The sequence below is a fragment of the Tamandua tetradactyla genome, chromosome 5 (assembly GCF_023851605.1).
Source record: "Tamandua tetradactyla isolate mTamTet1 chromosome 5, mTamTet1.pri, whole genome shotgun sequence".
Classification (NCBI taxonomy): domain Eukaryota; kingdom Metazoa; phylum Chordata; class Mammalia; order Pilosa; family Myrmecophagidae; genus Tamandua; species Tamandua tetradactyla.
Genome location: NC_135331.1, coordinates 158,244,009 through 158,261,758, shown reverse-complemented (window position 1 = coordinate 158,261,758; position 17,750 = coordinate 158,244,009). Strand labels below are relative to the sequence as shown.

The 17,750-nt window shown below is 33.2% G+C and overlaps 1 protein-coding gene across 3 annotated transcripts in view; it reads left to right on the top strand.

Annotated features, from left to right (window-relative positions):
* Positions 1-17,750, top strand: part of ASCC3 (activating signal cointegrator 1 complex subunit 3) — a 439,851-nt gene that overhangs the window by 331,685 nt on the left and 90,416 nt on the right. For all 3 annotated transcript variants that reach the window (XM_077162486.1, XM_077162488.1, XM_077162487.1), the window contains 4 exons: positions 9,501-9,638; positions 9,734-9,854; positions 10,863-10,995; positions 13,887-14,012. In XM_077162486.1, the coding sequence (XP_077018601.1) occupies positions 9,501-9,638; positions 9,734-9,854; positions 10,863-10,995; positions 13,887-14,012 (518 nt within the window). The remainder of the gene's footprint in view (positions 1-9,500; positions 9,639-9,733; positions 9,855-10,862; positions 10,996-13,886; positions 14,013-17,750) is intronic.

Genomic DNA, 17,750 nt, shown 5'->3' with positions numbered 1-17,750 from the left:
ACCTCCAATTCTGACTTTCACTGAAATGGCAGACAGGTTCCATGATCAGTTAAACCTTCACATGGAGCACTATTCCCTGGGGCTTGCTTTCTAGAAGCTAGAATTTTCCAAACCATTATTTCCTGGTTTCTTTGTGCCCTGGAGTTCAGGTCTCAGCATACCCCTTTTCTCTCATATTTTCTTATAAGCTGCAAGGAGAAACCAGGCTACACTTTACAAACATAGCTTGGAAGTCTCTTTAGCTAAAATATCTAAGCTCATCACTTTCAAATTCTGCCTTCTGTCCAACATCAGAACTCAATTTCACCAAGTTCCCTGCCACTTTAAAACATGTATCTTTCTTCCAGTTGCAAATCAACATATTCATCATTTATTTTTAAGAGCTTATTGGAAATACCTTTGCATTCATATTTCTACCAGTAGTCTCTTCAAATCAATCTAAGCCTTTTCTATCCAAACAGCTCACAGTTCTTCCAGACTCTACCCACTAACCAATTCCAAAGCCATTTCCACATTTTTGGTATTTTCAGTAGCTGCACCCTTCTCTCCTGGTACCAAAAAAAATCTGTTTTAATTTGCTAGGTTGCCTAAAGCAGATACCATGAAATGGGTTGACTTAAACAATGTGACTTTATTAGATTACAGTTTGAGGCCAAGAAAAGTCCAAATCAAGGCATTGTCAAGGCAATGCTTTTTTGCTGAAGACCAGTTGATCCTTGGCTTTGCCGCATGGCAAGGCCCATAGCAGCATCTGCTGTTCTCTCCCTTGTCTTCCATGTTTCATTGCTTTCAGCTTCTTGTTTACCTGGCTTTCTCTCTTTGTCTGAATTTCATTCTCATATAAATGACTCCAGTAAGAAGATTAAGACCCACCCTGGGCCATGTCTCAATTGAAGTAACCTCATCAAAGATCCTACTTACAGTGGATCCACACCCACAGGAATGGGTTAAATTTAAGAATGTATCTTTCTGGGGTATATATAGCTTCAAACCTACCACACCTATGTAAATTACATATGCCAATTTATTTTAAGATTCCTTTTGCTCCTTAATGGACAATGAACTGAAGAGAAGGCATGAGTTGAATTAATTGTGGTGGCAGCTTAGTGGTGGTGACAATGAAAATGGAAAGACATGTTTTGGATTAGAATCAATGGGGCTATCTGATAGATGACAAATGGAAATTGAGAAAAAGGAAAGAGTGAAGAATAACTCCTCAGTTATCAACGCAAAATTTTGGGGTAAATAATGCTGCCATATTTTGAAATGAGGAAGGCATAGAGTAGAGAATGGAAGGGAAAGAAGAGACCAATTTGCAATTTGAGCTGAAGAAAAAAACGAAAGTTATATTTTGATCATGTTTTTATGTTCAACATTTCAAGTGAAAATTTCGTGGTGGTTAAATGTAGAACATCTGCAAAACCCAGAGCGGGTATGAGATGAACATATGACTTGAAAGCATTTGCAGAGAGGCAACCTTTAAACCTAGGTAAGCACGTGAGACACTTGGGCAGAGAGTATGGAGAAACAGAGCAGACCTGGTACATTTTTAGTTTAGCTGGAAAAAGAGGGTCTGGCAAAGAGCACTGAGAAAATGTTGCCAGTACAGTGAGAGTGTCCTAAAACACCATAGAAGAAAAGGCTAATGAAGGAAAGAATGTTTGACTATGCAGATACTAATGGGAGCTTGAGTGGCATAAAATTAAAAAAATGTTTATGGGATTTAACACATAGGGCTCCTGAACAAACTTGGCAGATAGTTTCAGTGACATGTTGTAAACTGGACCCAGTTTGGAATAGGTTGAAAAATGAGAAGAGAGGGTGCCTGAGGAAATAGAAGCAAATAGTGTAAACAACTCTTTCTAGAACCTTTTCATATATAATTTAATCAGAATTCTAATTTAGCATCTAACAAGTGTGGTTTGTTAGCTTCTACCAGATATTGAACTGTCTGGTCCCATGTGCAAAAGTGAAAGGTGCTAGACTAGGATCTGAATAGTTGCCAGCCAGCACTAAAATATAAAAGGACAGATTGAAAGCCTTTTCTTCTGAGTAGGTTTACTGGGTAAAAGCTGAAAATACTGTGCGCCTATTTCATCATCACACCTTAGAGGAGATGCCTTATCTGGAGTGGGAAAGCAAAAACTTGGGTGAGGATTGGGTTGTAGTCTTGTAACATTCTCCCCCTTGACTCTAAGTATCTTGCCAGTTACATACACAACTACCCCTTTCTTCTTCTGCATTGTTAAATAAGATCCAAGTAGCTTCGAGAAGACTGTATCAAAGAGAACTACTTATTTTTGCACTTATAAGTGAGATGAATTAGATAGATTTCTGCAAGCCTTTTTTGTCCTAAAAGGGCTGGGAAAAATATTTGTCATGTTCTACAATCTGCAGTATTACCAGAGGTAGATGGGGGCAGAGAGAGGATCTGAAGAAGAAAAGAGAATAGCTTTATGACTAGAAAAGTTATAAAAGGAATCCAGATGGAGGTGACATGAAAAAAAAAAGAGCATTATGGAAGATGATAAGAGTTCCTTAGAACAACAGTATAGTCACATCTTGTTAATTCAAATTAGTTGACTGAAGGTTCATTGAAATTACACGCAACATTAACTCAATATGTTAATTATAATTTTACACAGTGTTTCAAAGTGAATTCGTGAAAAATTGTGTAGTATAGATGTACAGGAGGAGCACTGTGATGAAAAATAAGATTAGTAGTATTTTCACACACTTAACTACTGAAGGATGTTTTTAGATGTTTTATAAGTTTACTATTTTAAGCTGACTATAACTCATCCAATCTTATTACCAAGTTAAGCCCTAATAGACTTACAAAGATGAATGATACTCTAGCTTTACTCCAAATCATCACATGTTCACATATGGTATGGTTTCTACTAATGACATTTTTCTGTGGTTATCTTTGCTTCATTTGCTTACTCATTATATATATATATATATATATATATATATATATATATATATATATATATATATATATATATATATATATATATCTTCCTTTATATATAAAAATCTCTTTCTTTTAGCAAAAAATTTATACTAGACTTTGAAGATGGATGTTGAGATTGTTGAAAAATCAGAAATTAGGTTGAATTTAACACAAGGGTAACCACATCATTTCAGTTCAAAGGAGCTGGTTTTTTACCAGCCTAAAATAGATAGAAAGTGCTTTCTATCTTGATCAGGCTTTAGACATTTAAGGATTGACTGGTAAACAAATTATTGGCTGAGAATATTGGTGTCAAATCAGATATTATGTACAGATTTCCTAATCATTGGACATTTGAACTCAGTTGAAACTTTGTGAAATACTTGTGTAATAGAGTGTAGCCAATTAATATTCTTGAGCTATAAGATAGGAGGTTGTTCTATTTTATTTTGCCTTAGTTGGTATTATACTTACCCTATTGAAGAAAGACACAAAGCTCTTATTATGCTTATTAATAATTGATTTATTTATAGAATACTTTATAGTTCATTATTTTGTGAGGGTAGTTTTTGTTATCCTAGTTTTACAGATGCAAAACTGAAATTTAGAAGATTTAAGCAAACTACCTAGTAGCACAAAGCTATTAAGTGGCAGCCGAGGGACTCAGAACCAGGATGGCTGGCTCAGAGTCTGTGTTATTTTACTCTACTACATAATGAAGCCTTTGGCAGTTGTGGTGATTTGAAGCTATGTACCCCAGAAAAACATGTTCTTAAAATTCAATCCATTCTTGTAGATGTGAACCCATTGTAAGTAGGACCTTTGGATGAGGTTACTTCATGTAAGTATCCCCACTCAATCACAATGGGTCCTTTATCATCAAAGTCCTTTATAAGCAGAATGGAATTGAGGCAAAGAGAGAGCAAACCATGAGAAGTTTAACAGAATACAGAAGAGAAGGGAGAGGCCAGAAGAGGCTGCCATGTATGCTGCCATGTTACAGAGGCACCCGGGACCAAGGATTACTGGCAGCCAGCCCAAGAATGCCAGTCTTTGGGAGAAAGCATTGCATTGCTGAAACCTTGCTTTTGACTTTTCTTAGTCTGTAAACCATGAGCTAATAAATTCCCATTATTTAGGCCAACCCAATTTTGTGGTTTTAGCTTGAGCAGTCATGGAAACTAAAACAATATACTGAGTAAAGAAGGTAGAAAAGTCACAGTGGGGGTGGAGGAGAATTGACATAGACAGGTGCAGTAAAGATAGAGAAAAGTCAGTAGCTAAATTGGCAAGCACAAGCAACCAAACAAGAATTGTCCCATTCTCAATTGAGGAAGTTGAAAGTGGTGATACTTCAATTTAAAAAAGAAGGTAACTTAGATATCCTTCATTTTTAGTCATAAGAATAAGAATAATAAACAATAGATTTGCAAATCATATGCATTATGGTTTTCCCGCTAGATGAGTCTAATACATTACTCATTATTTCAAACCTTACCTGTTTTCTTGAACAATATCATTATGTTAATTATTTAATTATCCCTCTCATTAATTTGGTGATTAGAGAGTGGCATTGTGCTTGAGAGTATGAACTGAAGCCAGGCTTCCGGGGTTCAGTCGAGATTAACCTTTACAAATTATGTGTTTGATTGTTTAGCTTCTGAGCCTCTTTTTTACATCTATAAAGAAGCTAATAATCCCATCATCACAGAACTGTTATGAGTATTGAATGATTTAATTCATGTAAGATACTTAGAACAGTGTTAAAAACATATTAAATGTTCAACAGATGTTAACTATTACTACTACTACTGCTTCTTCTACTACTACTAGTACTACTACTACTACTACTACTACAATTACAGTACAGCAACACTGAATAGTATCTCATAAGCAGGTACCTCACTGAAAACTGTATGATAAACTTTGATCTTTCTTTTATAAGCTTGCTTGATCCTTCACAAATTTAATTTCTGTTAAGATAGCTTTTCTTCATTTAAAAGTATGTTAATTCTATAGTATCCCTTTCATTTTTCTGCCTTTCAACATTGAAATGCTCTCTAAGCCTATATTGAAATCCAAACTCTCAAAACTATAAGTAAGCATAAAATGCATATTCAAAACTAAATGTGAACTACTTAAGCTAAGATTTTCTACCAGTTGCATAGTGAATAAAATTAGAAATGTGAATAAGGAAAAATCTTTTAATATTTCACCCTACAATCCAGTTTTGATATTGTTGTCATTAAAAACCAGGCAAATCTAAAAAGCAAACATTGGAAATAGTATTGTGTTTATTTGGCAGACGGAAAGATTTATGTGTTATTGTTCAGATTTTCTTCATATACTTCACAGTTAATTGTGTATTTAATAACATAAATGTGTATATATTAACAGTATCATTAGCATTTTGAGTTACGGTGGTTTGGAGGCTTCAAAGTGGGCAGCAAGGGAAGTAGAAGTTACAGAGAGTATTGGGAAAATGTGGAAACTAACCTGCCTATTATCTTTAATGAATTTATTTTATTTCTTGATTTCTTTTCTGCTAATGGATCAATAGAATGTCCTAAAGTGTTTCTTGCATCTTTAGTTTTTTCCCCCTTAATTCTATGGGGGTTTATTATATAAAAGTGTATTATAATAAATTAGCATTTGGTAATTATAAGGAAATATTTTCACTCCATTTAAAACATCTGCACCAGATGTGATATATATTTAGTTATTTTTACCAAAAAAAAGAGAAGTCTTCATAGCTTTCATGATTCTTTTGTATGGTTCATCTTTCTTTTATTGTGTATTTTAGAAAATCGATAAGCATTATTCAGTGGCATATGGTCTGAGTCTAACGTGCTTTGAAAAGAGTACAGAGTTCTGATAATGAGGAGTCTGTGAAAATGGGAAAACCAGCACAACAGATATGCTTTGAGAAAGTATGGGTTTTTAGCATCTTGAAACAATATATCACACTCAAAGGGACAGAATTGGGCTGCACAATCTGTTAGTTCATTCTTGTTCAATCTGGTCTCCTCCTTTCTTTTGGAGCCAGCATTGTCATCAACTCACTGAATTATATTCTGACTGGAATGTATTTTAGGCACAGAGTAATGTATCTACTTAAATGGAATCCTATCTTTCTACAAAAGCATTTTGAATACAATATTTTAAAAATTCTATTAAGTTAAAGTAAATGGTTCAACAGTTTACATATGTGCCTCCTCCCCCATCACTTTAAAAAAGCACCACTACTTAGAGGAACATGGTTTCATTTTTCTTTTATTTACAATATTGAATAAATTTTTAATCGGTATCCAACATATTTTTAAGAACTGCTTATTGGAAATATACCTATATATTGCGATATATTAGCTGAACAGAAATGAACAATGTAATTAAAATTTCCCCTATCAAAATGTTTTAATTATCATGGTTATTCTTTTTAGAACTCTGTAGCAGCCCTTCTTAACAAGAATTGCTTAATTAGGCTTTTAAGGCCCTTAGGCATCCGTTGTATGTAACAAATGAATTTGTCTCCTATATATCTGGAATCTAATAATAGCTAACCTTGGGAGAACTGAGAAAATGGTAAGTAATTTTTGTAGGGCTTAATTTCCTTATAGGACAGGATTGAAAAAGGCTACCCTATAGTATTTAAAGCCACTGAGTCTTTTAATTTGAAAAATACTATAATTTGAAAAATAATATAAATGAATTACATATTGTATTAGAACTATATGGGTTTCTATAAAGGAATAAATGTGATCTTCTTTATGAAGTGCTAAGCATGTTGCCTGGCACATAGTGAATGTCCAAGAAATCTTATTAACTCATGTTTTAAGCTTTCATTATCTTATGTTCCTGAAAATTTTTGTTTGTATTTTGATCAAGATATAAAACTTATTTTTGTGTTACTGACAGTAGTAAAGATGTGTATATTTTTGATCCAAAGCTCATGCTTTAAAATTTAAACAGGCTGCCCTAATAGTATTTTAGCTTAATGACTTTGTAACATCAACTATATATTTTGCTTTTTTTTAATGTTCAAATGATAAAGAATTCAAAACCATAGAGCTATGTAATAAACGAAGTTGTTTTTGTATAAATACCTTAATGAAGATTTTAGGTCTTTGCCAGTTCAAGTAGGCAAATAGTTTTCTTTAATTGTTGATTTATTAATGATGAAAGGGTAGGAATCAGTGAGAAGCATTTAGTTTTCCTTGATGCTATATGACAGGATATTAATGCCTCACCAGTGTTCTTAACATAGGATTCTTTAGTTTTCCTATGGTAAATGTGATATTACTTTGTGGGAATGACTGCCATGGGGTACCACATACTATACAAGTTATAAAAACACAGTTATTCAGCTACAAAAAAAATGAAAAAAATATCTGAAACAGATTGCCAGAGAAAGAATATCAGTGCATTGATTGTTGATAGTATAAATTGAGAATATTTTATGCTCTGAACTATTGAACAAAAAATGGGTAACAAGCTGTCACTTGGTAGTGTCTAACATATAATTTATGAGACAAGAAAAGGACCTTTCTTTGTAGTCAGCTTTTTATTCTGTAGCTAATTTTAAAGAAACAGTAGATTTACCTTAATACATTTTGGTATTCCTGCTTAACAATCTCTAAGGTAAATAATGCAGACAAATCAGGTGACCATACTGTGAAAATTAAACTGATTTATGAAAACAAACTGATATCTACATTGCATTCAGTCAGTGAAAGATGGTAAGTAACATTTTTTATTTGAATGCCATTTAAGTTTCACGTAGTCAGTGCAGCAATTTTTTATACATTAATACTTATTTGTAAACCCAAACATCATCTTCCTATTTAATGGATTATTAGTAACATCTCCCTCCTATGTAAAAAAAAACTTGGAAAGTTTTTACATCCGTTCAAAATAAAATGAATAAGAAGGAAAATACCTGGAATACGTCATTATATGGATATGTTTGGCTTTACTTTATTAAACAGCAGCCAGCTAAAGTTTCTCTAACTGGAGATTTGGTGAGCGATTTACTGGTTTATACACAGCCGAGAGAGAAAATGGATTGCAAATATACATATGTTTATTAAACATGGTAATAGTAGAAAAAGAAAAAAATAAGGCCTTAAGACTGAGGTTTTCATGCTTCTACCTCAGGCTTTAGCCATATGATAATTATTCATGTACACATTTCCACGTTCCTCTTTATTGTTACTACTGGAATATGGCAGTAAAACTATAGAGCTTCTTTTAAATGATCATGTATTCCCAAGTTACTTGATCTTTGCATCCTTATGCAGGTGATCAGAAAAAACTCCTTCCCTATGCTGTACCTTATGTCTTCCTTTCCTCTAAGGACAAGTAAAAGTCTATTATTAAACAGAAAGAGATTAGACTTTCTGTTTAGTTCTTTACAGCGAATAAGTTTTGTAAGAAAATGAAAATATTTGCTGCTTGTTGTCATAAAGTCTATGTTGTATTAAGAATTTTCCTTGCAGAATGAAAACTGATTAAATATGCAGAGTATTTATAAAATATAAGTTTCAGAATCCATTAGTAGTCTCTCATTTAGATATATGACAGTATAATGAGCTAAACAGAGACTGTAAGTAAAATTGTTTCAAATGCAAAAATTGAAATATATTAGAATCTGCATATAATAAAGCTAGTATTTGTGATGAGGTAAATTCTTTAACAGTATTGCTAAAGTACAAATAAAAAACTTGATAAAAGCATCATAGCTTATGACACAATATAGTACAAAGAGATCTATCACACCCATTTAAAAACATAAGAATGTAATTTACAGAAGAAAACAGTTAATATGAAAAGTGTTTATACTGATGATCAAAGAAATGAGAATTAAAACAAAAATACACTAATGTGATTCTTTTAATAATGATAATTTTTCAGTAAGTGTTAAGTATTCTTAAATCACTTACTATCTCTTGCCATTACAAAATTTATAAATGAGGCTAATAACAGTACATTACTATTATAGGGTTTTAGGAAACATTAAGTGAATATATATCATAGCTGCTATTATTTCTAATTCCCAAATGAAGAAACACAACTTACTAAATGTCACTATGTTCTGTAAGAGAACTTAAATTTGAACAGATTGCTGTCTGTCTGGTGGGATGATGGCTGATTTGTTTTATTTATTGTTTGTCTAAATTTTTAACGCTAAGAAAGAAAAAAGCCATTTTATAACAAGATAAAAACAAAAACACTGTATACATTTTAGGCTACTTTGCATCCATAAATAGTTGTTATTGTTACTCATTAAGGGAATATTCCATTGACATGCACATTTTTTCCTTGGTGCATGAAAGTAAGATAGATAACAATTAAACTTTAGTTCATTTAAAATATACATTCATACCAAGTAGATAGTCTCTTAAATTAATTTATATAGATAGGAGCTATAATTTTACTCTTATCTGGTGTCATAGAAAGCAAAAAATAATAATAAATACAGTATTAATATGAAAATCTTAAAGCTAATTTCACCTACATTTTGCAACTGTGTTTCTGTTTGTAGATGGAGAATATCATTGGAACACTAAGGGATTCCAACCTGAAATTGACACTTGCTTTTGGAATAGGAATGCATCATGCTGGACTACATGAGAGGGACCGAAAAACAGTGGAAGAACTGTTTGTGAATTGCAAAGTTCAGGTTTTATTGCAGGTTTTTTTTTCCATTACAGATATTTAAATGTTGCTTCAAAGTTATGTTTAGTTAGAAAGAAGATATTATCTTTTACCTTTTAGGTTCTTATTGCTACAAGCACATTGGCCTGGGGTGTAAACTTTCCAGCTCATTTAGTAATTATTAAGGGAACAGAATATTATGATGGAAAAACAAGACGTTATGTGGATTTTCCCATTACAGGTAATTTTAAACATTTTACAGATATGCATTAGCCTTAATAATTGAATCTTAGGAGTTAAATTTTAGAATATTGCATGCATTTAAACATACAGTGAAGAAATTGTAAATTTTCTGTTTCCAGTGCAAGTATTATACAAAATCATAAGCTGTTTTGCTCATTTTTACTCATCCAGTTTTTAAAAATAAATATCAAGAGCTTAACTGATGATTTCAAATAGTTATCTGATTAGTAGCTTTAGTGATTTAATAAATTATGATTAAATATTACCAGTGTTAATGTTAAATGTATTTCACTAGAAATGATATTTAAGTGAGACTTCCAGAACTTGAGTATTTGTTGCTACAATTTGGCCATGAATAATCTATTAAAACATATTTAAAACCTTTATGACATGCAAAAGACCTGGGTTAGATTCCTGACCCATGCACCCAAAAAATAAAAATGTAAAATCGTGATGAAAGTATTTTCATTAGGTTCTAAAGAGAGAAAGAAACTTGTTTTTTCCACTCTGTTAATATATGTCAAAACCATACCATTTCTAATTATTATCTCAGCAATTCTTTCAGTATAAATGGAAGATGTTTTGTATCATGGGGTCAGGGGAAAAGGAGAGGACAAAATGGGCCCATTATTCATGGGTAAAAATAATTAAATAACTCTGTCAATGAGATTCTCCTATATATGTTTCATTTTTTGTGTTTTTTAATTGAAACAGTAATTTAAGGATTTAGCTAAAGGAACTTTTTGACTCTCCTACTTTACAAACAGTAAGAGAGGTGGGATCTTTTGTGACCCAATTTTCCATTATAGTGAAATGCTTTTTATAAATTTCCTGAGTAAATAATATTGATATAAGGAACTCAAAAGTAAACATAAGAGATAGCATATTGGTCTTAAAATTTCTTTTCTTTGTTATTTTGTTGTATTAAAGACACATGCCAAAATTAGTAAATACATGTTGTGCTATGTACCATATTGCAGAAGACCTATTGTTCTCTATTTTATAGATGTTCTCCAGATGATGGGACGTGCTGGGAGGCCTCAGTTTGATGACCAAGGCAAAGCTGTAATTCTGGTTCATGACATAAAGAAAGACTTTTACAAAAAATTTCTTTATGAACCCTTCCCAGTGGAATCAAGGTAGATTTTGCTTTAAACTAATTTAAATGGAGTCATTTTATAGCAAGTTGGTGATTTTCTTATTACATTTTATTAGAGTAACACTTAGTAAAACTTCTAGTTCAAAAGAATTATTTGAAGTGAAAGTAAATGGAATTATCATAGTGACAACACTGAACTATGGTTTTCATGCTTAAAAGATTTACTTTTAAGCCACATAGTACAATGTTCAGTCAAACTGTCTTTGTAGCCATTAGGCCAGACTTTAGATGGACTCCAGTACTTACTAGTTACATGATCTTGGGCAAGTTATTTAACTCCTCAATGCCTTAGTGTACCTTTAAATGGAAATAAGAACAATACTACTTATGTCGCAAGGTGCTTGAAAAGATCAAATGTAAAGTACTTGAAACAGTGTTTATCACATAGAAAGCACTTAATAAAGTATTATTTTGTTTTGAGTTTTTGGAGTGTAGTTAAGTGTAGCTTAAATGAAGGACTTATAATGAATAATTTAGATTGATGGTCTGATTCAGAATTATCAAGAATGTGAAGACCCTACAAACATTAAAAAAATACCAAGAGATGATAATATGAACAAATTTATGCAAATAATTCTAAAAATTAGATCAAATAATAAAATCCCTGAAAAGGAAACACAGCTTCCTAAAATTGATTTTAAAAGAAATAGAAAATCTGAATAGTCCCTTATCTATCAAAGCAATTGAATCCGAAATTTTATGTTTTTCCACAAAGAAATCTCCTGGCCAAATGCTTTACCAGTGAATTCTTCTTAAACTTAAAGAAGAAATAACATCATTCTTACAGGAGTTCTTACTAATAGGAAAAGAAACAGAAATATTTACCAGCTTCTTCTATAAGACCAGAATAACCTTGTACCAAAATCTGTTAAGAATTTACAAAAAAAAAAAAAAATGAATAAATAATGGGGGATAGGAATAAGGGGTAAAAAAATTTGGTAGATTGCAGTACTAGTGGTCAACGAGAGGGGAGAGGTAAGGGGTATGGGATTTATGGTTTTTCTTTTTATTTATTTTTCTGGAGCCCTGCAAATGTTCTAAAAATGATCATGGAAATGAATACAAAACTACATGATGATATCATGAGCCACTGATAGTATACTTTGGATGAACTGTAAAGTGTGAAGATACCTCAGTGCAAATATTTTTTTAATATTTTTTTAAAAAGGCAATTTATAAGAAAAGAAAGTAACAAGCTGATGTCATTTCATAAAAATTTATGTAGAAATCATAAACAAAATATTAGTAAATCAAACCCAGCAATGTATAGAAGAGATCATGCTCTCTAACCACATGAAGTTGATTCCATAAATGTAAAGATTATTTATTATTTGAAAATACATCAGTGTAATCCACCACATTAATAGAAAAAGCAAGGAGAAAATCATGTGATCATCTCATAGCTGTAGAAAAAGACATTTGATACAGTTTTACCTCCATTCTTAATAAGAACTCTTAACAGCCCAGGAATAGAAGAGAATGTCCTTAATCTGATGATTTGTGAAAAATCTGCAAACATCATAGTTAGTGGTGAAATTATTAAAAGCTTTCTCTTTACTTTTAGTAAGCATTGTGCTAGATGCCCAAGGCACTGCAATAAAGAAAGAAAAGAAAAATCAGAATATCTTTTTCAGTAGTAGTAGAAAAGAGCAAAAGACAGGTTTCTGAGATACTGGTAATTCTTTATATCTCAATCTTAGGGTTAGTTACACATGTATGTTCACACTGTGAAAAGGTAATGCATAGTTTTATATCATTTTCTCTCTACATACTTGAGTAAAAAGATCACTAAATGTTTTTAAACTTGTAGCTTTATACCTAGATGTAATTGTTCAGAGTTTTCCATAGTTTATAGATATGCATTTCTCATTAATGAATATTTAGAGAGTTTCCACTGTTTTTCTTCTCACATACAATGTTACAGTGAAGTATTTTGCTTCCCTATCCTAACATGTGAATGTTTCTCTAGCAGTTGGCAATGAAAAATCGAAATTGCTGCGTCATGGTAATTGCTCAAATAAATATTGTCAAATTTCCCTCCAAATTGACTAATCTGCCACCAATGAATTCAAAATAGTTTACCATTTGTTTCTTTCATTCAAATTACAGTGACCATTTTCTTGTGTCCTTAAAATATCCTTTGAAAAAACTATTTTTAATAGTTGCAACAGTACAACTATGTCTTGTATATACTAGGTACTTAATATTTACTGAGTGAAACAAGGGAGTTCCTTTTTAACAACTTTACTCATCACTCTACCCTATCTATTGTCTCTTACTTGCCATACTTACTCCAATACCCTGTAAGTATGCTCTTCCCTGTTCTCAAAGATATCTCTTCTGTTGCCTGCTCCTACCCTACTCTTGGCTCTAATCTTTTTCTCTTGAAAGTTACTACCTCCCTTCTTGTCAGCCTATGCTTATTTTTCATCCATCAATTCATTTCCCCAAAATAATTGATACCAATAAGTACCATGTATTGAGTACCACACCATATGATAGGTATTACTGGTTGTTTTCAACAATTATTGCTAGTATTAAATATTCTGGAAAAATGTTTTTTATTAAATTCTCTCTGATTAGCCCACTTTTTATTTATGTTCAAATAAAAATAACATACTGTTTAAAGAAAAAAGGACCATAGATACATATTTGCAGGTTAATAAGATAGTTTATTGAGTTCATGATACCAAGTAATTTATAGACTCACAGTGAAAAGATATGGAAACAGAATTCCCACCAGAATAATTTGGAATGAAAATGTTTGTTTCTTTTGTATCTTAGAACCTAAAATCTGAGTTTTGAATAAATGATAAATTTGTGTTTCATTTAATGTTCATGTATGGTTTCCATGTTTCATTCACTGTATAGTTTATTAGAAGTGCTCTCTGACCATTTAAATGCCGAGATTGCTGGTGGCACAATAACATCTAAGCAGGATGCAATGGATTATATCACATGGACTTACTTTTTCCGACGTCTTATCATGAACCCCAGGTAAGTTGAGAGCTTCTTCAAAAGGTAACTGTTTACCTTTTTTATTTTCTCTGAAAGAGGATCTGTTTCAAGGTGATAAATTCTAAATTTAGGTACATAAAGGAAAGGCAGAATTTGGACATTTAGGTGTATTGAATTTATGCAGAGAATCAGGTGATGTCCCCAGTATGGTCACAGAATGTTATGGTCTATTGCAAGATTAATACTAATATATGTTACTTAGCTTATTTTAATTATCCTTGAGGAGCTTGCCCTATAGTTAGAGAGACAAGCCACCTAAAGTTAGAAGGTTTGTATGGCAGTGACTAACTGAGATGCAGTAGGAATTCAGAAAGGAGTAAGGCTTGAGAAATACTTGTGAGGAGTTTGTAAGAGTTAATAAGAACACTATAGAGGAAATAAAATTGGGGAGTGCTAGAGTGTTTTTCACTCCAGGCAGGATAGTTTAGATCTTCATTTGGTACCTACTGTCTGTCAAGTATTGTTCTAGATGAGATGACATAAAGATGAGCATGTCATTCTGTCTTCAGGGGTTGATCTTTTAAAAATGTGGGAAAGATATAGACAAATCATTCAAGTATGAATCATAAGTGCTGTAATAGAACTGTGTAAAAATTTATGAAAGTGAGTGGAGCGATGGTGACTCAGTGGCAGAAATCTCGCCTTCCATGCCAGAGACCGGGTTCAATTCCCAGTGCCTGCCCATGCAAAAAAAAGAAAACAACAACAACAAAAAAGCTTATGAGAGTGAAGTCTTCCCAGAAGTGACACTTGAATCAGATTTTGCATGAGGAACAGGAGTAGAAAAGATGGAAGGCATTTCTGACAGAAAAATAAATGAGCAAAGGCCCTCAAGGCTTGAAAGAGTCAAGTGTTTGGAGAAGGCCAAGATGTTGAAGTATGCAGAACTGAAGGAATAAGGGAACAGGAAGATTAAGATCCAAAAGTGGGCCCACCACCAGAGAATGAAGAGCCTGAGTGCCATTCTAATGCATTTTCATCTGATCCTACTGGCTGTGGTGAGCCCTTAGAAATTCTGAACATGAAATAACATCACCAAATTAGATTTCGATTTTTTTTTTACTAATTATGGTAATATGGTAGGAAACGAGCTGGAATGGGCAGATCTTTACAGCAGGAAGACCAGTTAGGAAGCTGTTTAATAATAGGATGATGAAGACCTAAACAGATGCAGAAGGATGGGGGAAGGACCACAGTCGAGGGATAATCCTGATGTAAGCAGAAGGAAATATTAAACCATTGAAGGACCTTGAAAAGAAAAGCTGTGTTTAAAATATTATTAATAAATCTTATCTGTTGGTACCTTAAAACATTAGTTCCTTTTCATCCTGTATTTCCACGTACCTAGTAAGAATTTGAGAATGTAGGTGTTTTACTCAGAGTTTCCTCACTGTTATGGACTTCTAGAGTAGGTACAATATATCATTTGAGGGCATGGCAGTGGTGTTAGTGAGATAGCCATCAAGCACTGTGCATTTGTCACAGGAAACAGCTTACAGGATTTGAGCCATATAATCTTGTAGTAGGATGAACTTTACATGTGTGCTACTCTGACTGTCTTGTTGGATATTGAGAAAGTGGAGTCTGGGAAACTAAAGTGACTTTCCCAACATTTCAAACCCGACGTGTCTAAAACTGAACCAATCATGTAACCATCAAAGTCATCCTCTAATTAGCTTTCTTGCTTTTGTTAATGTTTATCACTCTGCATCTATTTACTTTAACTTCAAACCTCAAATTTGCTTTTTAATTTTTCCTTTTCCCTTGCTTCCATAGTTCTCCAGCTACTTAACTTGCTTTTAGTCTATCTCCAGCATATCCTAATTTGAAAACTATCAGGTAGTATTTGTCAGAAATTGAATGTATTATATTGGTGGTGGGAACTAGATATGGTTTAGTTGGTGGATACAGAAGGCATTAGATCTTTAGATTCAGGAAAAGCACTGGAAGACATACAAAATAACGAGTAGTAGACTATCCATTGTTTTAGTTTTCAACCATTGAGTGAGATAAATCAAGAGCACATTTGGTGGTACCAATCCAAATAGGGGCCTCACTGAAAGAGAACTAGAATAGGTATCAGTCCTTGTTGGTCTGGTTACAAACTGCCTTTTCTGTTAATAATATGGTGACAGAATTCACGTGCAGATTTAATAAACAGTATCAATTAGGGATAAAACAGAAAGCTATCCACAGTGAACAAAGGATAAAATCCTGAAGGGGTAGACTTGGATTATCATTTGAAGAAATTATACTGAGCCTCAGGGCCAGGGGTCTTCTTGTGGATTGACAAGATGGAGTGTCTTCTGTTCACATGGCTGTTAGTACAAATAAGCTAGTATTCCTTAGTTCACATTGTCATACCTACTCTATCTAATGGCTAGCCTTCCCTAGGAGGAAACTCTGGAATTGGGAGTGAGAAGGTCCCTTCATTCTGATGCAATGATTTTGATGAATTGTCCTAGAACATTTTGCAGTTATGGCAGCTGCTTTCCTTAACCTCCTGCTGCCCTGACAGGAGAGATAGGAAAGCTTGAAGGAGTCATCAGTCCACACCACTTCTAGGTAAGAGATTCCTCTCACTTTTCTTGCTGTTGCTGTCTGTATTCTTCTTGCCCACCATGTCCTTGCAAATCTTTATATCCAGTTAAACTCTGGCAGCCTTAAAAGTCACATTACACGTTGATTAACGCACCTTCAGTTGACTTTCAAGAGGCAGTAATTTATCTACTCTCAACTATCCATATCAAGTATGCCGTCTACTTTAGTAGGCACCCATAATGTTTTGAGATACTTGAGTAGATTAAGACTAGCAACTGTCAGCATGACTCTGAAGTAGAAGCTTATGCCTAAGCCCTTGCCATGTACGTTAATCAGTCCAGAAAAGGTACAACGATTTTTTAAAAAAATAAAAACAAGCTAAGATTTACAACCATGAAATTCTATTGGAAGGTAGTAGAAACATAAGTAGTGATTGCTAGTCTCAAGAATCATAAAATCTCCTTAAAAATGGTAAGATATAAGCATTTAAAAATTAAATTTATAGACAGTAAATATTTATTGAGTACCTTTATGTACTAGGCACTGTTTTAGGCATTTTGAAGATGTATTTAGTAAACAAAACAGACAGAAATCTGTGCTCCTGTAGAGTTTACATTCTTGCAGCAGAGATAGTAAATTTGAAAGTATGTGAAAAGACAAGTGTTTTAGAAAAAAATAGAACAAGATAAAGAAGATTGAGAGACCTAGGGATTAGAGGACCCTAGGGACAGGGATCACACTGTTGACTGTGGAGTCAGCGTAGGCCTCATTGTGGTGCTGACATCTCAGCAAAGTCTTGAAAGTGAGAAGATTGTCCATAGAAAGCATTTCACACTGAAAAACAGAGAGGTTCTAAGACAGGTCTGCTTTATGTATTCAAGAAACAAGAAGAAGTGTAGCTGGAATGAAGAAAGTGAGGGGGAGAGTGGCGAGAAATAAGATTAGGAAGGTGGAGGTAAAAGGTGGAACAGGTCATGTGGGACCTTATATATGATGGTAAGAACTTTGACTTTCATACCAAATGAAATGGGAACTGTTGCAAGGTTTTGAGCAAAAGGAGTGACAGGATCTATTCATGTCATTAATCAGGTCACCTACCATAGTACATATTATAAATGATGTAAGTTTCCCCTATTGAAAGACTGAAATCCTCAATTCTATCTTTTTGAAAAATCC